Source organism: Ambystoma mexicanum, chromosome 8 (genome assembly GCF_040938575.1).
Source record: "Ambystoma mexicanum isolate Mex_15411 chromosome 8, UKY_AmexF1_1, whole genome shotgun sequence".
Classification (NCBI taxonomy): domain Eukaryota; kingdom Metazoa; phylum Chordata; class Amphibia; order Caudata; family Ambystomatidae; genus Ambystoma; species Ambystoma mexicanum.
In genome coordinates, this window is record NC_090929.1 from 1,178,649,995 (window position 1) to 1,178,676,416 (window position 26,422).

The 26,422-nt window shown below is 43.2% G+C and overlaps 1 protein-coding gene across 4 annotated transcripts in view; it reads left to right on the top strand.

Moving 5' to 3' along the window:
- The window catches only part of PCDH15 (protocadherin related 15), a 3,978,145-nt gene that overhangs the window by 3,194,013 nt on the left and 757,710 nt on the right, over positions 1-26,422 (top strand). For all 4 annotated transcript variants that reach the window (XM_069611238.1, XM_069611242.1, XM_069611241.1 and 1 more), the window contains one exon: positions 1,805-1,917. In XM_069611238.1, coding sequence (XP_069467339.1) covers positions 1,805-1,917 — 113 coding nt within the window. The remainder of the gene's footprint in view (positions 1-1,804; positions 1,918-26,422) is intronic.

Genomic DNA, 26,422 nt, shown 5'->3' on the forward strand with positions numbered 1-26,422 from the left:
ATCTTCTCAGTCTATGGCTGTTGGATTTAATTCACTTTCAGTAGGCTGTTTCAGGAAGGCATGTTACTCTGTGGCTGCCATTTTGCCAGTTCGGGCTACAGTTTCTGGTGAGTCAATAGACGAAGCCCAGCAGAGTACATATATGTGCACTATACGTTTTCGTATTGGGCATTTGAAGGTGAACACTCTTAGCAGAGCTCACTTTCTGACCCTCAGAGAGTTGGAGGTGGATGAGCAAAGAGCTTGAGAAGGAAGATGTGTAGGAAGAGAACGTTTGAGGTAGTGCGATCCCAGGCCCCAGAAAGCATTGTGGTTGATGCAAAGGGTCTTGAACTTGATCCTTGCAGCCACAGGGAACCAGTGAAGAGATTTTAGAGCTGGAGAGATACAATCCCTGGGCTGGAGGTCGAGGACAAGTCTTGCAGTGCTGTTCTGGATAAGTTGTAAAGGTTGAAGAGTAGAGGCAGGCAGATTTAGAAAGTGGCCATTGCAGTAGTCCAGCCTAGAGAGAAACAGAGCTCTGGACACAGTGAGCTTCTGGGGGAAAGTGAAAAAGGGAAGAATAACTCTGAGGAGGTGCAGCTGGTAGTTTGACTTCTTAGAGATGTTGGAGATGTGAGGAGAGGGTGGAGTTGAAGTTGACACCAAGGTTCCTACCCTCACAGAAGGGAGCAGGAAGAGGGCTAGAGTGGGCGGCCAGAGAGAGAGAGAGAGAGAGAGAGAGAGAGAGAGAGGAAAGGAGGGATAACCTCATTACACGGAATACAACTTGCTGAATTGCTGTGGGTGAAAACCTCTATCTTATATTGAATTGTCCCCTAACCTTCTATCGCTCACCCCTTTTCCTCTTAGCAATCCAAAGCAACTTTGCCATGCTTCATCATGTTGTATGAAACCAAGTGGATGAATGCATCTGGCATCTTCATGGCACTTGATTTTTGAAACGTCTACTGGGGTTGTCTGTCAGTCTCAATATCATGTGTAAATAATGCAGGACAGAATAAGCTCTAAGAAAAGAGGACAGCTAGAAGTGGAATGTGTTTGGCACTGCTCCCAATTTCAAGAAAAGGGTAATTTTTGGCCATAGAATAACTGCGCTATTTGACACCATTGAAATAACTATCACGCTAATTGGTCGTGTCAACATGCCTTGAGTACTTTGGGCACACTGCATAATGGAGTAGATGGTCTATTCCAAATATTCCAAAGGATAGAGCCAACACAAATATCTGCCCCTGCTAACCTTCTCTCCAAAGATGAACCTGCAATGTTTGCTTTTATACTATAGAATGTATTCTTTATTGTCGTGTTTACTTCAAAATAACTTCTGTTCCATGAAGCAAACCACTCTTCAGAAAGGTTCAACTTCAGATACTTTACAGTGTTTTTTGCCAAAGGTTTACCTCAAAATGTGGGGGAACGTACTTCACAGTCCTCGTTAACACCACAACACACCCACACACCTCTTAACTCCATAGCACCTTTGACAACACACATTCTGTTTTTGTTTTAATGTTCAGTCATTTTGGCTTCTGCATATTCTTCACTGATCAATATGGCTAGTGACATACAGCACTAAAATCATTGAGTACTGTTCAGCTGGTCACGCCCACATCCAGCCGCCCAAAAAGCAAAGGTTAATGGCATTCCACATCTTTTCAATCCACTGCTCTGCCGCTGCACATTGTAAGTCAGCAGAAATTGGGAGGGAAAAAAAACACATGTTAATGGTTCAAACATATTGCTTTCAGATAGTACAAAATAAGTATGTGTCGCTAAGCATGTCTTGCTCTTTCCCTCGCAGCTGATTGTCATCGCCTATGATGATGGAGACCCTGTGAAGAGTAACACCACTACTGTCATAATCACAGTCCTGCAACCGTCCGTAATTCCCATATTTACCCAGGATGAATACAGGTACAGTGCCAAGCTTACAGTTATACTTTCTCTACTACAGAATTGCTTCCAAATATAACTCCTGAGCAGTTCCATCGCGTCGATATTAAATATGCTTATGCAATTTCACATACGCTAAAACATCCCTGTGACCTCGTAATGACTTCTGAAAAGATAATGATATACAAAGCGCCTACTGAGCATGCGATTAATATCAAAATTGCTTTAGGGTCAAGCTTGTTATTAGTGGAGTCTGTCGTCCTTGCACAGATGTGAACTGCACTCTGGTAGGAAGCATGTGCATCTCATTACACTGTGATGGAGTGAGAGTAGTGCAACGAGTATGATAGCCACTGCTAATATTCCCGGCAGGATAGCTCAAGCGCAACGTGCTCGCCTTGGAAACAAGACGACACGAAGCCACACAGGTTCGATCCCCGGTCCGCGCTTACAAAGCTCTGGGTATTAAGTGTGTTATAAATACGCTACTAAGACATATTCCTGTAACAGCGCCTCGATGCACCACTGCAAAAAAAAAAACTAATAGAAATACTGCACCATATGAAAATAAAAACATATACCCAGTTTAATCTTCAGGGAGGAGAGTTGAGGATCAGAGAAGAGTAAGAGTTACTTGGAGGAACGAGACAAGGATGAGGCGGAGGACACTCCTTCTGAAACTTAATGGATAAAATAGATTCGTTGAAGCTCCCATATTACTGCTGGTAATGGCTTCAGACACTCATATTTCTCACAGGGGTAAATGAAGGATAAAAAGGACATTCTGCTCATCTTGAAAATGTCTGCAGACATTGCGGGCATGTCAAGGAGAATTGACTCAGCTCCTTTATGTGAGAAAGAAATATTAACAGTCTGAAAAAGGGATCCTGTCACTGATGAGATGGAAAGGGTTTCTCTAAGAGCTGAAAACATTTTGAAATTGGAGCGTGAGAGCGGAAAAGTTGTTATGTTTTGGTGAAGGTTCTTACATCACGCGCTGTTGCCACCTGCGGCGTCTCTTGGCGCTCTGGCGGATCTGTAATGCATGGAGTGCAGTGGGTATGTTAGGATTGAGTGAGAAAAAGAGCGAGTGAGCTATGATGTGCTGTTGGCAGCTTCAGTTCAGATACACTGATCATTGAGAATAGCTATGTTTTCGGTTGGTGGCTACCAGGTGGTGTTTGGGCGAGATTATGTGTGGTTTGTTTAGTTGTTGTGGTTTTCTGAAGTATGTGCAGTTTGTTGTGCTGTAAAAATATGTTTGTGTTTAATTCAGAGTTTGAGAGGTGTGCAGAAGGGTGAGTTTTTAGTATGGTGTGTTAGTGGCAGTACATTTACTACCGCCCTAGATGTGAGATATGGCTGACTAGCACAATTGGGCTAAATGTGAGATATGCCTTACTAACAGAATTGTTCTAAATGTGAGATATGGCTGACTAGCACAATTGGGCTAAATGTGAGATATGCCTTACTAACAAAATTGGTCTAAACGGGAGATATGGCTGACTAGCACAATTGGGCTAGATGTGAGATATGGCTGACTGGCACAAATGGGCTAATTGTGAGATATGCCTTAATAACACAATTGGTCTAAATGTGAGATATGGCTGACTAGCACAATTGGTCTAAATGAGAGATATGGCTGACTAACACAATTGGGCTAGATGTGAGATATGGCTGACTGGCACAATTGGGATAAATGTGAGATATGCCTTACTAACTGAAATGGGCCAAGTACGAGATATGGCTGACTAACACAATTGGGCTTAATGCGAGATATGCCTTACTAACACAATTGGGCTAAATGCAAAATATGGCTGACTGACATTAGTGGTCTATGTTCTAGTAGGTAATAAGAGTGGTGAGGCTTTATTGGAGTACAGTAATGGGTGTACTCCCAGCCCACACCTAACTTAACTTATCTGTCGTTGCTGGTACGCTGCAGTCGGCTTCCCTGGCGAACATGGGCAAACAAGGCATGGAGCTGTTTCTAATAGCGATTTGCTTGAGAAAGACACACATATGGTAGATGTGCTACTACCGTGATTCTTGTGGAAGTAGGATAATTTGAAAATGATGGCACTGTAGATACTTGATCAGATATCATAGAATTTAATGTGAACAATGATATTTGACCAGTATTTTTCAGATGATGATTGAACTCCTGAATATTTAAAACAATATAACAGAGGTACAGCAGATGTTTCAGGAAGGGCTCTGTGATCATTGATCAGTACCTCAGGTGGTCCCTTTAAGCCATGAAATACTTCCATCTTAAAGATGGCAAGTCGTTTCTGGCCGTTGTCGATTTAAGGGAAGAATTTGCCACTATGGTCAGTTCTGTAAAGGGTCAGGGTGGAGCCTTGGCTAAAGCAGCTGTTTGTAGAGAACAAGGCAGGTGAGGGTTGGGTGAAATGAAAAGAAAGCAGGACAATTCTGGATTAGGAAAGCTGTCAGACATGGTGTGTATGAAACCCAATCTACTTGAAAGTATTCAGAAATTATGATGTGGTGTGTTTTTTTCAGACAACAGTGGACAACCCCAAGGTATGGGCATTTTTAGTCTTCGTGCATGATGCGTTCTTGATGGCAAGGATGTAGAACAGCGACAGGAAAATTGCTGCGCATATTTGACCCCTACTCTAGGGCCAAGAGAAAAGCCATCAACGAAACAACAAACAAGTTGATGACTCAGGGCCCGATTCTCAAGTTGGTGTTAATTACCAAAAATGTCGTAAAAAGTGCAAACCACATTTTCGTTAAATACGACCTATTCTGAAGATGGCGCAATCTTCCGAAGTCGGACTGATTGCACCACTTTCGCAATATGGGTGCCGGTTGCTGGGAAGGGCTGAAAACCGACCTAGCAACCGGCACTTTCGTTATATCTCCTTTTGCATGGGTATTCTTGTGGCACTCCTCCAAATTTGGAACTGCCTGAAATTGGCACCGAAGTACGGTACCAAATTGGTGTTGTACAAGTGGAGTGCCACAAGAAGCACATGCACAGGAGTAGTGCCACAAGAAGCACACAACTGTTTGGGTGTGCAGATGGTGACAGGTGGGTCCTGCACTGCATCTTAGTTTGCAGAAGAGTGCATACTGCCATCCATGGTTCTACTCTGGATTCCAGTATGCACTTGTCTGCAAACAAAGATAAATAAATGCCGTGCAGGACCCACCTGTCACGATCTGCACACCCAAACAGCACGTGCTTTTTTGTTTTCATCTCGACAGCATTTTCGTTAAGTAATGATTCCCTCGCTATTTAACGAAAATGCTGCTGAGATTCTGCAATCCTCCTGTTTCCATTATAAACAGGCGGATTACAGGGAAAGCACTATCGTGCTTTGCGAAGACGCACAGCCCCACATGAGAATAGCAGTGGTGCCTTGGCGTCAAGAAATGGCGCAGTGAGTTGTGTTATTTAGCACCCTCACTGCGCCATGATCAGAATCGTTCCCTCAGTCTCTAGGAGGCTGTTGAATCAAATGTGTTCCTGGCCAGGCAAAGGCTGAGGGCGATCCTGAATTTGACTGTGTTGGAGAAGGATTTCCCGATGCAGGGTCCTGGCAGCCACTGCTTGCAAAAAGTATCCCCTATGAAATCGGCAGGATGGGTTATTTGCACGTTCAGCTGTGAAACCGGTGCTTGATCCCTGCAAACACTGCCATCCATATACCATAATATAGCTATTGCATTAGCTTTTTATGGAAGTTAGTTATCCAAGTGGTATGTTTGGCCACATATAACTGCCTTAGGATAGGTTGTTTAAGGCAAATCTAGCCCTGTGTATTGATACTTCCACTCTCTGTTAAAGGAGGAGTTGAATCTAAGGGCTATCGGACTCCATGCTGTGATCCAGCCTCTTGAACTATGGATGTGAATATGATAGGCAAACTTGTACAAGAACCACCACCTGGAGAATATCAGAGACTTGGCTTTGGTGTATTGTCTTCCCTGGATGAATTATATCCGGGAATTAATGATAAGTGAATGTCAGGGGGACTTTTCGGAGATCCCTGATTTAAGCAATCATAGCGAAAGGCTGGGGTCTTTTTTTGGGAAATTGAACATTTTGATGCTCAGACATTTTCTCTATGTAAAACCAAAAGGTGCTTTTATCACTAATTCAAAACTATAAAGGGGCAGGAACAATATCTGATGCCAAGATGAGGCTTGAGATAATAACCCTAAATCGAGGCTACAGGTGCTACCCCTGTAATCAGTTTCTGGGGTAAGAAGTACAATGGCAGAACTAGCATGGAGCTGTGGTAGGAAATCTATACCAACAATGACAACTTTTATTTGTATATGCTGCTCCACAAGTTGTTAAGGAGTACTGGGATAAATCCACTATGAGGCATATGAAACCTGAATTCTGCACTGTCATTTTCATGTTGTGACTTACCGTTTCCCTATCACCACCACCGGAAGAAGCGTTGGACACCTAGTGGTGTGTTTAGCATTTTCCAGAAGCTGTGTTGGGCACCTCTCATCACTGGCAAAATATCTTTCTTACACCTAGGTGGGGAAGAGATGTTAGGCTGGTGTTTTGGATTTCAAAAGTTGATGTGCAGCAGTTTTATGTTTATTATACTATGGTGTGTTTCTGCTGTGCAAAGAGGATGCTAACTCAGAGTGGTTACTTGTCAGTAAGCCTGGAAAGTATTGTAGTGAGTCGAGGTGTTTTAGGGTTTGGTGCAGATTAGAGATTGTTCACGGTTATGGTGGAGTTAGAATGCCAGATGTGGAGGGATATACACTGCTCATGCTGCCCTATTTGTGGTATGTCTCTTTTTTGTGAGTTCATTCTTATTCTGCATAAGGAGGGACATGTGTTGTGATTTACCTTCTTCCCTATCTACTCTGCTCAGTATGGATGTGATGGCATGAGCGCCTGGAAGTGGAATATTGTGGGAATGTTCTCTGCTGGGGGTTCTTTACTTCAGGTAAAATGCAGCTAAGAACAGGACCATTTTACAAGACACAGGTTACAAAGGGAACATCGATTGCCCACCCTTTCTTTCAGCCAGCCTCTCATCAACTGTTATTCAGAGAAGTTTCCTTTTGTACCTGAGGCTCTGAGTGATCTATGGACAAAGGCACTTCGCAAGCAATTTGATACAGCATATTTAATCTGGACGGGCTGAAGGATTTGACAACAGCTAGTAAAACTTATGTTCTGGTGGATAGTGTGGTTACAGTAAACAGAATTTTGCGTTTAGTTTGGAATATAACTGAAAGAAATTGTAATTGTTTTGTAACCTAGGTTTTGAAACATGTTATGGCATCGTTTTCAACAGTTGTTTGTGTGTTGATGTGTTGTAATGGGCATTTGTACTTTGCAATAAAGCATTTGAATTCGTTTTTATTGTACACTGTAGAGATGTTTTGGAGAAAATAACATTGAAAAAACGATGTCTGTTCAGTTCAGAACATGAAAGAATACAACATACACACCTTCTTCCTCACTCTCAAGCTCATAGAGGTTGTTTAAGTGTGACTGCACTCAAGACACCATCAACAAAAGCTTTGGGTGCTGAGGATCATCGGGTTAGTCAACACAAACAAAGCAGACCTGTGGGCTTGAAATCTATGTAGTCCTAGCTGATTGTGACATGGCATACTTGGGCACTTTGTTTTAATTGCTTATGTACTTGCTTATCATGTCCTGCTAAACTGCATAAATATATAAAGTCCTACAAAGTGTTAGAGAACAGCCTATACGCTATCACAAAAATGGGAACTATGGACATTGGTAAATAGCAGCAGGTGATCAATTGGGGTATTCAAAAATCTTCGTTTGATTACCTGGTTATCAGTTGTTCAGATACAAAAAAGGCAAGCATCTAAAGTTGATGAAGTAAAAAAATGATGGAAATTAGTTTTGGTGTCTCCGTGGTGGGTATACCACTAATCAATAAAGTTCAAATTTAAACCCTGTGTGGAAGTAGCTTTGTCTAATGTGTCTAATGATATTGTAGTACATGGCAGCCTACAATAGGGATATCAAAACCTCTCAAAATTGTTTTATTACAGGCTAGTTCTAACATCATAAGTAACCCGTAATAAGAACGATGCATCACAACTTCTCTCTAATCAGTTATTACTCTTCATCTGTAACTTCACAATGCCTTCCTACTTGAGTCAGCAGAGAGCAACATTCCACCTGTCACTGAGAACTGAACAATGTGACAAGCTTTTCATATTCCTTGCTTGTAAAATAGTTTGTGAACGCTTTAAATCCATTAATTGACAAGGAATTGCTTATGGTGGAATACTTATTTTTTCGGACTGTTGAAGTTTAAGTCGTCTGTGCAAGAATGTGCATGTCATTACTTATTTTAGAGCGCAAAATAAAAACGTGTTTCTATGGATTTTATGAAACTGTTTAAACTATTTTTCTGCCACACATTAGGAACTATATATTAGCTTCTTTAAATCCAAAACAATTCTACATTTGTTACATGGATCAACAAATTGAAGTTCTCTTACATTAATTTATGCGAGAGGCCAGGCAATACAGAGGACGCCACCTAGTGCATGTAAAAAGGATAGTGCAAGACACTTAGGAGTTCTGTGACATTATAAAGGAACTCAGCCTTTGGCTTTGTTTCTCTATTTGGTCACACAACTCCTCATTGATATACTTATAACACACGGTAGGGGTTACTTTATCCCATATAGTACATGAATTGTTATTTCAGAATCCTGAAACATACGGTTTAATGTTAATAGCCTACCTAATTGGCAGGGTCATACAACTATATCAGACATCTTGCAAGTGTAATCAACCAACAGAAACCATCTAGGGCACCTGGGCCCAACATCCGTCTTAAAGCTAAGTCTGGCCAATGGTCAGACATTTTTATATCTTATTTGAGTAGATTACTGCTAGCTCCTCTATTCCCCAATCTTGGAAGTCAGCCCATATAGTCCTGATTCATAAAAAAGGGAAAAGATTGAATTCTGATCATCATCATCTGACAGCACCTGTGTCACTTATAGACATACGCTTATAACACACGGTAGGGGTTACTTTATCCCATATAATACAACATTTGTTATTCCAGAATCCTGTAACACATGGTTTAATATCAATAGCCAACCTAATTGGCAGGGTCATACAACTATATCAGTGTCATTAACCAACAGAAACCATCTGACTTAAACTGTAGGAGTTCCTAGACTAGACTTGATGTTAGTGCTGTTGGAATGTAGGGATGTGTCTTTCATACACTGATGGCCCATTCTATCTATTTCTTCACACGCGTTCCTCCCCCGTCTCTCATTACTATTCTACACCCTTCTGGCTGAACTCCTCCATCCAATTCCACTCCAACTTCTCTCTTAGTACTTCCTCCTTCTGATCCTCTGAAATCTGTCTTGCTCTCTATCCTAAACCTACAAACAGTGACGTTATTCTCTCCTACTCACATCTGTCTCTCTTACCTTCTTCGCACCACGACTACTCTCAGTTCTCCAGTATACCACTGTTCTTCTAGGTTTACTCCACTACTGCTCTCTCTTACACTACTAACATAGCTGGCTGTACCACCTACTGCACTTAAAAATATCTAATGTGGATTGTCCTTAATCTATGTTGGGGCTCCCATGTATTCTCCCTGGTGACTGTTCCATTCAATCCCCATAAAACCTGGTCAAAATGTCCCTCAAACTGAACTCATTGTGAGAAGCACGCGGCTTCCCATAAAATCAGATATCTATTGTACGTTCTTTTAAATGAAAGAACACACAAAAGAGCATTATTCTTCCCTTGTAGATAGATAAACAGAATCAAATAAAACAAAAAAAAAATGTTTCCATCTCCACTAAACTACTCAAGTCAAGTTCAACTTGATTCCATTGTAATGAGACATTCATAAACAGACATTGATAACATACAGTCAGTGAAAAATCACAATAAAAATTAATTTACATTCCCAAGGAGATAAAATCTTGACCACAAAGCAATTTTGCCCCAAGTGAAATGATTGCCAATGAAACCCAAATTAAAAGCAAGATTTAAAATTAAAATTAGGTACTAATAAAAAAATCAAATCCATCACTTATTGAAATGATAAAATGGATGACACCCCAACATTTAGAATAGTTTTAGAAGGTACTACCAGAGTCCATCTGGATACTTTTCCTTAGGCACAAAGCTCTCTTCATAAACAGAAACAGGGCCCAAGAGATAACACATTCTTGCAACAGAAGGCAATGAAGGAAGTCATGTCTGAACTGCAAGAAACTTACACGTCATCTAACTCTTATTTATTTGGATTTGTAGAGCGCACGTCTGCCCGGGGGCATTGTGGCACTTCTTACAGACTTATCTTAGTTGCATATACACGAGTAGTACATAATTTACAGGAACAGGTATGACAGTTGTCCAAATTTAAAAGTGCAGTATATTTACATAGGTTAGCGAGTGTCACATATTATTGTGCAAGGAAGGAGGTCTTACGTTTCCTACGAAAAATCGGAGTGAGTTCTCCGCTCTAGTGTCTGCAGGTAGAGCATTCCAGGACTTGGCAGCAATGTAGGGGAAGCTTAGGCCACCGGCTTTGGCTTTTTTGATGCGTGGGATATGGAGTAAGTTGGTGTATTGCTTCCTGTTGGGACGTGAGGAGGAGGAGGGTTTGGAGATGGTCTCTGATAGGTAGGACGGGGCAGAAAGAGAGAGGCATTTGTGTGTGAGGGTGAGGATTTTGAGTGTGATCCGCTCTTTGACCGGGAGCCATTGGTCTGAGTGTCTGGCCTGGGAGACATGCTCTCTTCTTGGGATGCTTAGGTTTTTTGCCGATATGCCTGCCAGGAGGGCATTGCAATAGTCCAGTTTGGCTCCAATGGTTGCTCTGGCTATTGACAGGCAGTTAGGTTTTGAGAGGTATGGCTTGATGGCGTTTATAAGTTTGGTGGTATGCGCAGATGAGGAAGTGATTGTGCTGACTTGTCTGGTCATTGATAGTGAGGAGTCTAGGTAAACTCCCAGTGTCTTGACCGCTGTGGATACGGGATGATGGACTTGTCAATGGAGAAGTTGGCATACAGTTTGTCCAGTTTGTCTAGGGTGCTCTGTTGACCTAGTATCATGATTTCAGTCTTGTCTCCATTAAGGCAGAGGCCATTAGCTGCCATCCAAGCCTGGATGATGAAGTAGATTGTGTGGAGCGCCTTGGCGTCTTCGTGGTATGATCTTAAGAGGGGTAGAAGTACTTGTGTGTCGTCCACGTAGTTCGTGTATGTGATACCATATGATTCGAGTTTGTCAAAGAGAGGCTTAGTGAACAAGTTGTAAAGTGTGGGTGCAGTGCAGGATCCTTGAGGGACCCCGCAATAGATTGTAATGGGTGTGGTGTTAGCAGTGTCCGAGAAGACTTTCATGGCTCTTCCCTCGAGGAAGGAGGTAATCAGAGAGCTGATTCTTGGCTGAGTGTGTTAGGTGTGAGGTGAGGGTCTTGTGATCAACCAGCTCGATTGTGGCTGAGAGATCTAGGAGGAGCTGTAGGGCTGGCTTGCCCTTATCCATGATTTGGGTGATCTGACTCTTCAGATCCACCAGGGCAGTTTCGGTGCCGTGTCCTTTCCTTTCCGGAAGCCTCATTGCCGGGTCCCTAGGATGGAGTGGGTTTCCAGAAAGTGCTGAATTTGGCAGTGTGCAGCTTTGTCCAGTAATTTCAAGAGGAATGGCACTGTAGTTATCGATCTGTAGTTGTTGGGTTGTAGGGGGTCAAGGGTAGGTTTTCTTAGGAGGGGGCGGACCCAGGCCTCTTTTGAGGCTAGCTGGGATAAAGCCTTATTTAAAGGACGCATTGATGAAGGCCGTTAAGAGCGGCGCAAAGCAGTCTGCGCAGTCTTTGATGAGCTTGGGCGGGCATATATCGCCTTTACAAGGGGAGGGTTTAAGATTGTTTAGTAAGTTGATAAATTCTGGTTCAGTGATGTCCCTGAAGGAGAAGTCAGGTATGGTGGGCTTAGACGAAGCGGGTATGGAGTTGGTAGGCTTGGTTCCTGTCTGTTGAGGTAATGCTTTGCAATGGTCTTTGTTTTGGAGAAGGTCAATTTTGTGTAGCATGGCAACTTGAATACTGGCACACCAAGCTTCATCTTTGATTATTTCATCAGGTGTATTGGGGGGTTGGGGGGTGAGCTCTTTAAAAATGGTGAAAATGTCCTTAGAGTGCGATTTGGCATTAGAGATTTGTGTGTTGAAGGCGTTGGCTTTGGCAGCGGTGATAGCAGTTTTGTATTGGTGGGAGATTAAGTTGAATTTGTTTTTGGCACTGCTGCAGGGGTTGGTTTGCCAATTCTTTAGTGCTTCTTTTTTGCGGGAGTGCATTGAGTGAAGTTCTTCAGTGAACCAAGAGTTGGTGTGTAGTGATTTATTTTCTTTTTTCCATTCGAGTGGTGCTATTTCATTAATAGCTTTAGTGATGACATCTTTGTAGATGTCTGCTAGGATATTGGGGTCATTAGCGAAAGGGGGTGTTGAGGTAAGGGTGCAGGTTATCCTCTTTAAGCTTTTTAGAACTTCTGACTTGTGCAGCGATTGCAGGAGTCAGAGTTTTGTGGTTTTTTGTGATGGGAACAGAGAATTCGATACAGTTGTGGTCGGTCCAGGGCAGTGAGGTGTTAGAGGTAATAGTAGCGAGGCAATTATGGTCCGCGATCCAATCTAGAATGGGGCCTTTGGAGTGAGTTGGACTTTCTACTTTCTGGGTGAAGCCTAAGTCACTAAGTTCCTTGGTGAGGGTGACCGCAGGTTTGTTTTTAGCATCATTGAATCCCAGATTGAGGTCTCCTAGTAGAAGGGTTTTAGTGGAGCTTTTGATATTATTACTGAGAATGTGGCTGATGTTTTCCTGAGAGTCTAGGGTGAGGCCTGGGGGATGGTAAAGCAAGTGAATATTGATGGTACTGTTGGGTGACAGTGTGAGTTTGGCCGATAAGAGGTCAGAGTTGCTGGTCGAGGAGTGACTGACAATTTGGAGATGGAGGTTCTCCTTGTAGATGAATGCTACTCCGCACATTAGTGGGAAGCAATGCTAGTGCCAATAGTAATTCATGAGTCCCCAAGGACTGCTATGTCAGTACATATCATTGCAACATAGGTGTTTCCTCCCTTTAGGTCATGCCAACCAGGATTTCCTTCCACAGTAAAGTCTATGTTGTGAATGACATCATCATCAGCAGCAATGCCAACATGTTTCGGTGCACTTACAGGAAACATGATTGATCTCCTTGATCAGCTTGTAGGCAGCCCCCATTATCGTTACTGAACTATTGTCCCTGGGCTTGTCGTCAGTTATATCTGGGGGGTACAAAGCCAGTTGCTTTCGTTTCACAGCTAACATTTAGCACCTTTTGGGGACAGAGTTCAGGCATATTTTGCAGGAGTGAGAGTAATGGTGGAGGAGCTACAGTGTCTGTGATCACTGCAATCCTTGCCATGTCTATGGGGGCGGGAGTAGGGGCACGGGGAAAAATGCCAGGGCAATAAGCGTCAGTGTAGATTTATTTATGAAAAGTGGCTTGTTTCTCCCACCCCCTCTTGATCCTCACTCCTCAAATTTCCTTGATGCTCTGGGTCCAATGAGCCAAAATGCTTGCATAGATATGGTGGTGACGAGCTGCCCCTTTGTTTGCTGAACACCCTGCAGGAGCTAAACACCACGCGCCCTTTGTCTCCACAGGCTTCAGCCCTGGTGGGCCTGGGAGCAGTGCAAGTAGGTTATGGGGTGTGGCCTAGCGCTCCAGTGCTCAGGATGATGGCAGCCTCCAGGAAATGAAGCGGTAGCTCCCTGTGGGAGCTAAATACCCCACGCCCTTGGGTCCCCAGGCAAGGACCCTCCATCTCTCAACAATGGTAATAGATTTCTTTTCCTTATAAATGCATAGGCCAGAAAGAGGAGGATAACTTCCTTCTGTCCCTCACACATATCACTTAACTAAAGAGGTAGTGAATCTTCCTGGTCCAGAAGAATGACTCTCTTCTTCTGGACAGCAGATCACTGTTTTCAGTTGTTAGATGGGACCTTTACCTGAAGAAATGACTCACTCCCTTCCCCAGCTCTTGAACTCTTTCCAAGGCACAAAACAAAGTTCCAGGTTGCAATGCCAAAAAGCAGTAAAGTTCTCATAACAAACTCAAACTGTAAAGTTGCAGTTCAAACATCAATGTTCCTTATTTCGCATAGTTGCTTCTTCATTATTGGGTTCCTGTATAATGCCCCCTCCTCCAGGTGTCTGGGTTTCAGTGTTTTTCCTTGCACAAAGCCATCGGGTAATGATTCCCTTCCCCTGGACTCTCTCTTCACTTGGTTTTACATTTAGACAATGCAGGGGAATAACTCCCTTCCTAGGCTTTGTTCTCACACTCTCTTGGCTTTTACTTTCACAGTTCACTATCGGAGCGGGGAGGACTCCCTTCCCCTGGCCTTTCTTGGCTTTAGTTGCATTATTCACAATACATTATTCAAAATACCAGGGTGAATGACTACCTTCCCCATGTCCTTTCGTATGTTTTTTTTATCACAGTTCATAAAGGCAGGGTGAATGTCTCCCTTCCTCTGGCCGTTCTCAGGCTTAACAAGGCAGTTGTTGTGGGTCCCAGACCCAAGTCTCTTTAATGGCTCATTCTGGGCAGACCTGGTTCACTAACCTGCCAGGTACTGCCACGAAAAAGGTGAGCAATGAGGATTTTTCCCGCTAAGGTTGCAGGTCCCAGACCTGGCTTTCTTCTCTGTAACGTGTTCCCTTTTTACCCAGGTCACTATCCAGCCAGGTATTATAATGATTACAGATTCTCAGCATTATTATTTCTGGGTCCCAGACTATGTGGTTTATCTTGTTCCCCGCTAAGACGCAGGCAGCCCCCTGTACCTTCTGCACTGCTGCCGAATCGTCTCGGCTGCTCTCGTGCTCTTCCGATGTCTTGGACAGCTTTCCTCATTCATATCTGTAGCGTTTCTTCATGGGCAGGCTCCATGCCTCTCAGCAACCTCGTGGTTTGGCGGCTGCAACTTCCTGGACCCCTGTCCTCCTTGCTTTCTGGTCTGCCCATGCAAGGCAGACCGGATAGGGTTGCCTGGATAGGGAGACCTTTTGTGTCCCTGTCAGCAGCTTTGTCTCCTTCCCAAGTGGGGCATCTTCCTCTCTTGTGGGACCTCCGGGATGGTCTGACTCCCATGGGAGTCTTTTTTTTAACTATTTATCTATAATGGCTGATGCAATTTAATAACCTCTGTAACACTGCAAACCTGGAACTGTTTAATCATTATCTATGTAACCAAAGATACATGGTTGAGCTATGCCGATTATTTGTTTGTATTTTTTTGCACTGAGATCAGTCTCAAGTTACTTTTAACTGCTTTTAACACTTTTCAATTGCACATTCCGTTAAAATGAACTCTAATAAAATGAAAGTTGAACTTTAAAAAAGCATATGACCACATTTAAATGGTGAATCCAAAATGAAACTCTGAAACCAGTTGATAGCTTCATCTACCTTGGCTTCCCAATTATTTCTGTATTATATCCAAACCACACAAATTAAAGATTGGTTGTGCTCAATAGCAAATCAGACAATGGAGTTGGATGCCCGTTTTTGAAAATGTTCGTTCTTTGCTATTTTAAAATTCTTCAAGGGAAAGGTTCTTCCAAGGATTTTGTATGCGACTGAAATCCATTTCTTTTGGGTGGTGGACATATTAGCCAGATCAGAGGGCTACTATTGGTGCTGTGTGCTTCACATCCAGACTTTAATTCTGTTGGTGGCAATCCAATATGAACTAGGCATTAACTCCCTGAAAAGTAGAGCCAATTGGAGACTATTCATTTTGTACAGGAACATTATCAGCCCTGTCCCAGAATCTCTTTATTGAGATTTTGATAATTTGGTCAGGTAACGAAAATTGCAATGCTGAAATGGATTGGCTAAGTATTGTATTAACTTGTTAAGGGAAATTGAGATTTCTAGTGATGATCTGATCACAAATCCATTAGAAGTAAAGTTAGCCTTGTACTATCGCGTTTGGATCAACATATTAGAAAAAAAGCATAGCTATAAATGATTAAACCGCCTTGCTATGGATCACAAAAATTGGGAGTTGTTAGCCCCATACTTATCAATTTACCCAAGTCGCTGAGCTAGCAGGTCCTCAATAAAATTGTGATGGAACCTCCACTACACCAAGCAAATAATCATTAGATATGGCTTTTGCTTAGCAGAAACCCTCAAGCTGTAGATATTGGGGTCTGTCTGTCTCAGTTAACAAATGTTTTCAGTCCTCCTCTATGTGTCCTGCATTTGAAGGGAAGTGTACACTTTATTTTAGAAAATGTATTAATGAGCAATACCCAAATGGCAGAGAGAATTTCTGCAATGGTTCTTCGCGGGAAGGACCACATCAATGCTGTTGGCTGTGGTTGGCTTCATAAACTGTCTGCAATTAAATGGCGGCGTCGCTGTTAGCTCTTTATTACTCTTTTGTACCGGCTTGTATTAAGATACTTGAATGATGATGTGTGTTGTTTAGGGATTTTAAACTGTTTCATAATAATGATTGTGTGCCTACGTTTTTAATATGACTATAGTACTCTAAACTCTATAAATATATTTTTTGCTATGTTCTAATTGTTGTGTAATGAATTTTGTAATTCTTCTCTTTTTTTTTTCTTTTGTTTAAAGCAATTTTGTCAAGTTGACTTGATCCCCCCACATTTTGGCTCCATATTCCCCAATCGCAAGAGGCTTAGCTTTATAGAGTTTAATCAGCAGCAGCAGTGGTTGAGCTTTTATAGAGCTAGCAAAACGGAATACTGCAGCCATAGCCTGGGACATTTTCACTGCTCGCTTCTCTGTATATGTTTTGCCACCCACATCACTGGGAAGCGAATCCCAAATTAATCAAAGAATTTCACTTTATCTTGTGGGGCTCCATTTACTCTCTGATCGTAGGACTGATGTCGGTATTTTGCCTCCGCACCATTGTACAAGATTTGTTTACATTCACTATCACTTTCCATCCTCATAATGCCCACAATGGGATTTAGTAATACCTGTAGTTGTCTGGGGCTCCCTGGCCACATGGAGAACATTGTCTGCATACACCAGGAAAGTCACTCTTCTTGCACCCAGTCTTCATCAGGGCTCGACTGCTCCAATTTTATTTGCAACTCATTAACGTATACGTTACACAAGATCGGAGCACCTACACACCCTGTCGTAAAACCAATCTCATGTTGACTTAAATGGCCTTGTGCACATGTTGCCCGTTCTATATCTAACAACACAATCTGTTGCAGAATATGGCACTATTATCAGCTGCATTAGCCCAGCAGGGATACCTAGGTTTACCAGAATGGGATACAACTGTTCTCTAACCACCAGATTGAAAGCAGTTGACAGATAAATGAATGGCAAATAAATGTTTGAGCCCAAAAGCATATTTTTCTATCAGTAATAAGAGGATAAGTGCCTGATTCACTGTTTCAGGACCCTCATGAAATACCTGTTGGCAGTCCCTTAAGATGTTATGCATATTCACCCAAATCAAGAGGTGTTCCTTTATTATGCTGCCCATTATCTTTGAGGTTGTGAAGGGGCAATGCGAGCCAGAAAATGATTTGTCCCCCCTTATAAATGGGGACAATGATTGAATCGTGGCAGGTTTGCATTGTTACAGAGGCTTGGGAAATTGCATTAAACAGCTAGCAAAGTATTGGAGCCCATAGATCTATGTTTGATCGATAGAGGTCTGCTCATAAATAATCCATCCCTGAAGATTTATTGGGTTTTTACCCTTTAGTTGCCTTTATTATATCCTTATGGTCAAATTGTAAGGAGCCCAATCCCTCCCTGAAGATTTATTGGGTTTTTACCCTTTAGTTGCCTTTATTATATCCTTATGGTCAAATTGTAAGGAGCCCTCCTGGGGTCACTATACTGGCTATGGTCAATTTGAGTTGGTCCCTTTCCCTTATTTGGTGAAGATTGCAGAGAAGTGGGCCACCCAGCACTTAGCTTGCGAGCTTGCACTTTCATTTATATTGCAAGGTTGTCATTGGAGTTTGCAGTCTTAGGGACCATCAACCAGATGTTTCTGGAATCATTCTTCTTCTTCACCTCCAATAAGTCCTCCCGTGGTTTGCGCACTAAATCCAACTACCTTTTATGACATGGCCTCATATATTCTGGGATGTGACCTTAGCGCTTCCCAACGTTCTGTCCTGAATTCCTTGCAGTCTTTATTATACCCACCTTAGGAGGATTTGGACACAAAATGTACACCCTTTTTTGACAGAGTGGTGGCAATGATTATTGCCATCATTCCAAATGTGGATATCATAGTATATGAATATGGGCTCTGTTTAAGGCACTCCGGTGGTTGTGAAGTGCACTTGTCTCATGTTTATGTATATGCAGGCTGAATCTGTTCTCTCACTTCCTTTGTACTGTTGTATTCTTAATTGAGTCTGTTTCCTTAGCAATGGAATTTTGATGATTGGTGTGTGGGGATTCTGAATGGGTAGAGAGAGAGAGAGAATGACTTGCAGTTTTTACCTCATGCTTAAACTACAATAAAGAACTCTCTGCTTAGCCTATTGTGGGTGTTCACTTTATAGTACTGGCAACGAGGGCCAGTGCTGTCCTGACTGCAGTGGAGAGGAGACATCAGACTGGCTGGGAATCCACGTGTTGGCTTGTTTGAGAAGGTGGTGTACCTGCTGCAGCATTGCTCTTGTCTGGAGAGGTAGGAGGTTTGGAGCTGTTAGTTGCAAGAGGTGGGATGCCTCTTTCCCTTTTGCACTGAGGTTTGCCTTGACTGTTTGAGGGCAGACGCTTGCAAGCTCCATCAGGAAGAGTGCAGGAAGTGTAGTTAAGGAATTTCCTAGAAGGTGCACACAGCCATTTTGCCACGTGTTGATTCATGTAAAGTTATGGTCAAATCAATACATCATCTTCTTTGAGCATAGCCTTGATCAAGCTGATCATCAGTGCTCCTACCTACTCCAACTTGTCAAGGTACTGTTATCTTGTTCAGACTGGTGACGCAACTCAATTTTATTTTCCAATTGTGGGGCATATTGAATCATTTCATGAGTGCTGGTAGCAGACCTGAAAATAGGTCAATGGCAAATATTCCAGGTCCAGTATTATTTCTTCCAGAAACCAGCAAACGCAAAGTGAGATGGAAGGACGGAAGGAAGACTTTATGAAATGTATCCTAGCAGTATATATGGTTCCAACTATTCAATACAATGGAAAGATGTGTTATTATACAACTGCTTGGGTCATACTGGGCAGGAGATATATACAACTTTACCAGAACATATACAGCCCATTGATGGCACAGTTCTTAACGTTGTTGACATTAGTATAGCAAAATTGGGAAAACATTTTGAGAATAAAGATAATTCAATTTTAGTCCAGTATTATTTTAGAACTAGGGAAAATAAAATAAAGGGCAGTCCATAGAGGAGTGTGTTACTGCCCTGAGAGGTCTAGCTATAAAGTGTCAGTTTGGACAGGGCTTTCAAAGGCACATTAGAGATCAGCTTATGATAAAGTGTACAGACAATCAAATCAGAGAAGAGTTATGAAACCTCAATCTGGATTGTGCCATTGAAATTGCAAAAACGGCATAAAACAATTGTGCAAGTATGAACAAGTTGCAGGAGAGCACAATGCCATTTTTAAAGGCAGGACTGTTTTGTATCAAAGGCAAGGCTGCAAGAGAGGGGGTGACGAGAAATGACTGGAGGATCAAGGAAAGGGGCAAAGAAGAATGATGGGTTTCACGGGTTGGGGAAATCCATGTGATCAAATGTATAGACAGGTGGAATTTTCTCAAGGAGGTTGTTTGAGGAGTGGTAATCTACAAGACTCTGTGAATGGCAATGAATGCACCACCATATATGTTAGATGCACAGGATGTGGCAAGAGAGGTCATCTTGCCAAGTGTTGCAGATAGGGGGAGTGTCAAAGAGAATGATTGTGAAGTGGACGATGATAGTGCAATGCTGCATGAAGGGCTCAGAATTATTCAGGTGGTAAATGTTGTGACTGGATGTGAAATAAAGACACCCAGAGTAAAAGTGGAAGTGAACGCTGTTGGAGTATTGCTGCAAGTGGATAGTGGTGTGGTCCATACTCTGAAAGGAAAATAAACCAGGAAACAGAAATGTCGATCCTGTGTGTTAAAAGAAGTCAACGTTAAATCCAATGCTTATAAGGAGAATCCCATGGGCATAAGAGGTGAAATGCATGCCAAACTTAAGTTTCAGAATAGAAGTACCACCACCAAGAATGTTGTGACTAATGTTGGGGGAGATCTATTTATCTGGGGATGTCAGCAGAACTAGGGATGAGATTGGATCCCAATGCCAAGGAACACGTTTATGTTGGTGATAAATAAGAGGTATTTATGCTGAGTAGTGCATTGCTCCCCATGTCCTCTGGAAGTGTTAGTCAGATGTTGGACAGTGCTGAGTTACTGTCTCGAAGTGGAGTGTGTGCTGTGTGAAATAATGATATACATACATGGGTGCCTGAAGTATTTAAAGACAAGATTGGATGTTTAAAAGTTTTTGTGAACAAAATCAAACTCAAGAAGGGGTTTATTCCAGTTGTGTCAACGGTTAGAACAGTACCTTTAGCACTTAAGAAAGAGGCAGAGGGCAAACTCAATTGCATGCTATGTGAAGGGATAATAGTACCCACCGATGCCTGGGAGTGGGACAGCCCCATAGTTATTGTAGTGAAGGGCAATGGTACTGTTAGGATTTGCCTAGACTTGAGGGACATAAACAAATGTGTAGTTGCTAAATGGTTTCCATTATCACAAATTGATGAACTCATTACAGATGTATCTGGCGCCACAGTTTTTTTTTTGTTTTTTCCCTACATGACCTCAAATCAGCATACCATCAAATCAGGATGCATGCAGAGTTGTCTGAGGTCACAGCATTTATTACACGCATGGGGATGTTCATGTGTGTAAGGATGCCATTTGGTCTGATCTTGGCTGCTAGTGTATTTAAACAAATGTTTCACAGTATTCTTGGGGGAATCGCTGGTGTAAAATATTATCTGGATGACATTTTGATTGCAGGGGGTGATCAGAGAGTATGTCTAGTTTTGATTAAGCTGGTCCTAATATGACCTTAGAAACGTGCACATTTAAAAAGAAAGAGGTGGATTATCTTGGGAATACCTGTCTGCAGGAGTTGTCAAACAAATAATAAGTACTGTCAAACCCATAGCTGACATGTCTGTACCCAAATCAAAGGTAGATGTTGCATATTTTCTTGGTCTTATTGAATATTATGCAAAGTCCATCAAAAGTTTTTCAAGCAAAACCTTTTTCATGAGGAAACTCACCAGCAAGGTTGAGACACTTTTATGGACTCTAGTGAGTGTGATGAGAAATCTCACAAGATAAAGGAGGAAATAGTAAAGCTTCCATACTTCTGGGGTTTAGTGAAAATCCGAAGACTGTTGTGTATACTGATGCTTGTTAGTTAGGATTAGGTTCTCTGGTAATGCAAAAGAACCATGATGGGAGTGAAAACACTTCCCTCCAAGACACTTACAAATGTGGAAAGACGATATTCTGTGATGAAACAGGAGACTTTAGCTGTAATATGGGCCATCAAAAAATGTAAGGTGTATCTCTGGGAGGCATTTCACTGTAAAGACAGATCATAAACCATTGGTTGTCATCTTTAATAAAAGAGGACTAGAGGACATGTCCAGGAGAATTGTCAAATGGATCATGAGATTACAGGGTTTAGATTTCACTGTAGAGCATGTACCAGGTAAAAGGAATGTGGCGGCGGATGGCTTATCAAGGAATGCCGTAGCTGATGAGAATACAGAGAGTGTGTTGAGAGACAATATCAAAGCTATGTTTCAGGTGTAGAATTGAAGATAACTGGAACAAAGCTTGTGAGCAGGATGTATTGTATCAGGAAGTACAGAAACATATTCTTGACAAGTGGTGTCTAAATGATGAAATTGATAGTTGGATCGAAAATATAAACTAATTCAAAAGAGTTAAAGACAAGTTAAGTATACAAAGTGGGTATGTGCTTAGAGGTAAGCACGTATTGGTCCCAGAAGGAATGAGAGTAGTAGTGATCTTGCATGAAGGTAACATGGGTGTATCCAGGATCAGATCCATAATCACAACTGATTTTTGGTGGTCAGATTTGGATATTTATATTGAGCAACAAGTGAAGGATTGTGAACCTTGTAGGGATAGCGATAAGGTCTTGATAATGAGGGTGCCACCAATGGAGATTCCTAAGGCACCTGAAATGGGCTGGGAAGTAATTGCTGGGGAAATATTAGGACCACCACTGAATTAATTGTTCTGGGGTGAGGGACAATTATGTCATTGTGGCAATAAATCTGGGGTCAAGTGGCCTAAGGTGGGGATTTGAGAGATCACCTCGAATAATGTGATAACATTTTTATAAGGACTATTTTGGAGAGAAGGTTGGTCCTCTGTAATTGTCAGCGACAATGATCGCCAATTTCTCTTTAGGAGTTTCAGGAGTGGTTGAAAATAATCACTCCCTATCATCCCAGAGCAATGGGTGCACTGAGCGCTTCAATCACATTTTGATGGATGAGATTCAGATGTCAGTTAAACTGAAAGAAAACTGGAGGAGTGCACTGATAAGGAGCATGTTTCAATACAGAATTACCCCTCATGATACGACTGGTGTGTTTCCGTTTGAGGGGTTTCATGTGAATAAACCGAACACTTTACTGACTCCAGGTTGGCTTGGTATGTCAAAGATTGTATCCTCTGATGTTACCCAAGTCCGGGACCGCATTTGGCATCATGGAGAGGTTTCACAGATGCATGATGGTTTCAGCCATGGATGCGAGGATCAAAGATATTCACCTGGCAAAAAAGTCTAGATTTTGATGCAAAGGAGAGGAGGGAAAGTTGATACTAAGTATGCTCAAGTGAAATTCATGGAGGAATATCTGCGCAACACTGTCAACGTTTGTGGGTGTGAAGTATGGAATACACACATCATTAATATCTTTCAGAATGGCACTGTCATGGCCCCAACCTCCTCCTTCTTGATAGGCATCTTCCGTCGCTCATCAACTTCCTGCCTTTCCATGCCTCTCCTCTGCCTGCCACCCCCTGTGTCCCTTCGCCATCACTAACGGGCATAGAACATCATTGTACACCTCCTCCTGAAGACCTTTGAAGGTGTGTAACGCTCACCTGACTCCCACGGAGGTGCTGGCCTGGTTCGCGCTGCTGTGACCTCTTCTAAGGTGATGCGCAGGTTTCGGAAGACGGACTGGACCGTGCCCCCAAATCTGGCTTGTCTGGCTCGCAGAAGTATCCTTCTGTAGGCGAAAATGGGGGATTAACTGCCTGCGGGGTAATGCAATCAGCCTCCCACTTTCCCCTCTCACCCTCCTCGAAACCCTTCTGTGATTCCTCGTAGCGTCTCACCTTAGGGTCTGGAAGGACGAGCTCTCCATCCTGCTTCTGATGCAGGGGCGCGTTGGTATCCAGTTACTTCACTGGATTTTCGGATTGGTGAGAACCAAACTTGCTTGGCTTCCAGGTAAGTTTTTTGATAAGAGGTTGCCCTTGTGTCCATGCATTAATGTACTAATGCTAGTGTCTTTTTCCCCATAGGGGCCGTGGTACGGAATGCCGGGGAACAGGCACCGACCTGAGATGAGAGGTGAAATCCTTGTAGAAATCAGGTAAGTCTTTAATGAGCGTTTTTAGGTAATGTCTTTTCATTCGCTCATTAACGCTGATGTCTCTTTTTCCCCTTAGGGGCCGGGGTCCGGAAATGCCAGGATTCGGCGCGGACCCGAAATGAAGAAAGAATGAATCAACAGGTAAGTCTTAACATGGAGATTTAGCTTTCCTTATTCCCTTCTCTCTCTCACCTTTTGTTCTGGTCTTTTTCTCCCTAGGCGCTGGGGCGTGACTGCGAATCCGGATGATCGCTGCTGAACATGGAGGCGCCCTGTAAAGGTGAGTGGAATGCGGCGCTGCAGCGATCGACGCGATGAGCTTTTAAATAAAAGTCTTCCTTTTCAGGATTGTCGGCGAGATGTCTCCGGGATGCGGATTTAGCAGGTAAGGACTTTTCCTTCTTCTGTTCTCTTCTTCTCTTCCTTTGCAGGTGATCCAGGATGCTGGCAGGCGTGGCAGAAGTCAGGATGCAGGAGCAGACATGGTGAGCGTCCAGCTGCTTGATGCAGAACAACGTGAAGCACATGTGGCTGTTCGGGTGGGGTTTAAATAGCCTTGGAAGAAGTTCCAGGTATGTATCCTTCCCCAGCCACGCCCAGATGGTAAATTAGTCCCACAGGTAAAGTAGTTCCTTTCAGGCCTCAAGGAGGCCGGGATCCTGCAGCATGGTCTGCATCAGGTAAGTGCACCCAAGCACTTCCATAATGAGCCTTGCGCCTATGGCGCCAAGACTGATGTCTTTTATGAGCCTGGCGCCATAGGCGCCAGGACACTGTCCAAAGGGCCCCTATATGGGGTTGCTGGGTCCTTCCTTGGGGACTGGATGTCCGCTTTCAGGGACGCAGGGCTTGAACCAGCTCCCCGGGTGCGGGCATCATGACAAGGTGGCAACAAGGTGAACCTAGATACCCTCAACTCTTGCTTTGCTATTAAACACTCCTCTGATATCTTTCTATTTCCTGAAGACTTGGACATTGATGTTCTTGTTCTTACTGAGATGTGGTCTCCCTGCCAGCTTTGTCACTGACTTTGACACACTCCTCCCTGAGGGCTACAAGATCCTCTCCAAGCCCAGACCTAAGCGCTCTGAAGGTGGAGAGGCCTTGATCTTCCCCAAATGGTTCCCTGGTACTATCATTCCTACTCAGGCTTATTCTTCCTTAGAATGCCTCATCTGAAGGCTTTCTGTCTCTCCAACCTTCATGTTGACTTTTACCACCATTTACAGGACACCTGGTCCAGTCTCGCTCTTCCTCTCAGAGTGGTCTGATCTCCCCTCTTCTCTTCTCGCCTCCACCTCCTAACGCCCCTTCCTCAGAGACTTCAGTATTCACCTTGATGGTATACAGTGATAATGCATTCACAATAACACATTACTTTTTTCAGTGAATAAAAAATAATGAACAAATATCTAGTTTTTTGGTATATGTATATACCGGGGGATGGGGTAAGGGATTAAAAAGGGGAGGGGGTTGAGGGCGGGGTAATAACGTTAGGGAAACTGGAGGTTTGGGGGACCCCAAATTCAAAAACAAAACAAATTTGATATGTTTTTTCATTATGTTTAATTCACTAACCACGTTTTTATCAGTGAATTCATTATAAAGACATGGAACCACCTTGCCTCTCCTGATTCGGCATCTGTACTCTTCCGCAGCCTCTGTGACTTTCTTTCCCTCACCATTCATTCCTCCAGTCCGACACACTCAGCCGGACATACCTTGGATGCTCTCATCTCAGCGGATATCCCCATCTCCAACCCTCTCACTACACCTCTCTCCTGGTCCGACTATGCTCTCCGGTCCTCTCACCTGGATCTCTTAGGTACCTCGTATAAGCCTTTGCCTGCACTTCCGGTCTCCTTCACCGTAATTCAACTGATGAAGCGAGTATCAGCTGCTGCTTATGCCATCACTTTCATTCTCCCTCTCACCCATTCCAGGGGCTCTCACACTGACTCTGCCCTTGCTAATCTTCATCTCTCTGTCTCCAACACTGTTGACATCCTTGTCCCTGTCATGCGGATCCCCATGAAGCCTGCCTCCAAGTGCAACACCTGGTATGACTCTGACCTAGCCTCACTGAAATGCAACTGCAGAGTTGCTAAACTGAAGTGGCATGCATCAGGCACATCCTATGACAGACTGGTCTGCCGCTGCTCCAGAGGCACTACAGAAAATCCATCTGCTCTAAGAAGAGGGCCCATATCGAATCCTGCATTTCTGGGGCCACTAACAACACAGGCAAATTGTTTAAAAAATGCAGGGATCTTGCCAATCTGACTGTAGTCTACTTCTCCTTTGCCCTTTGTACTTCATTAACTCCCACCTCTTAAACAAAACTCAGGACATCCTGTCCTCACTCTCCTCTACTTCCCTCCCTCCTCCCTGTCCTGCTCACAGTCTTCCCTTGGCCCCCCTCTCCTCTGTCCTCCTACTCTCCTCTTTCTCGACCATAGCACCGGATGAGGTCTCTATGCAAGTCCTCTCTATGAAAGTCTCCTCAAAACAAGTGCTCCCATGCTCCTCCAGAACAATCAAGGACAACATTGTCCCCCTTGTGCTAGCTTTGGCCTATTTCTGCAATCACTAATTTGTCAGTCGACCCTTCCTGCTACCCCCGAAGCCCCCCCCCCACTTGCATCCTTTCCTTAAAAGCCCTCTGCTGTCCCTTTCTCCCCTGCTAACTGCCACCCAATCTCCACTACCCCCTTCCAGGGCAACGTCCTGTAAAAGCTGGTTTTCTCCCAACTGATCCAACACACT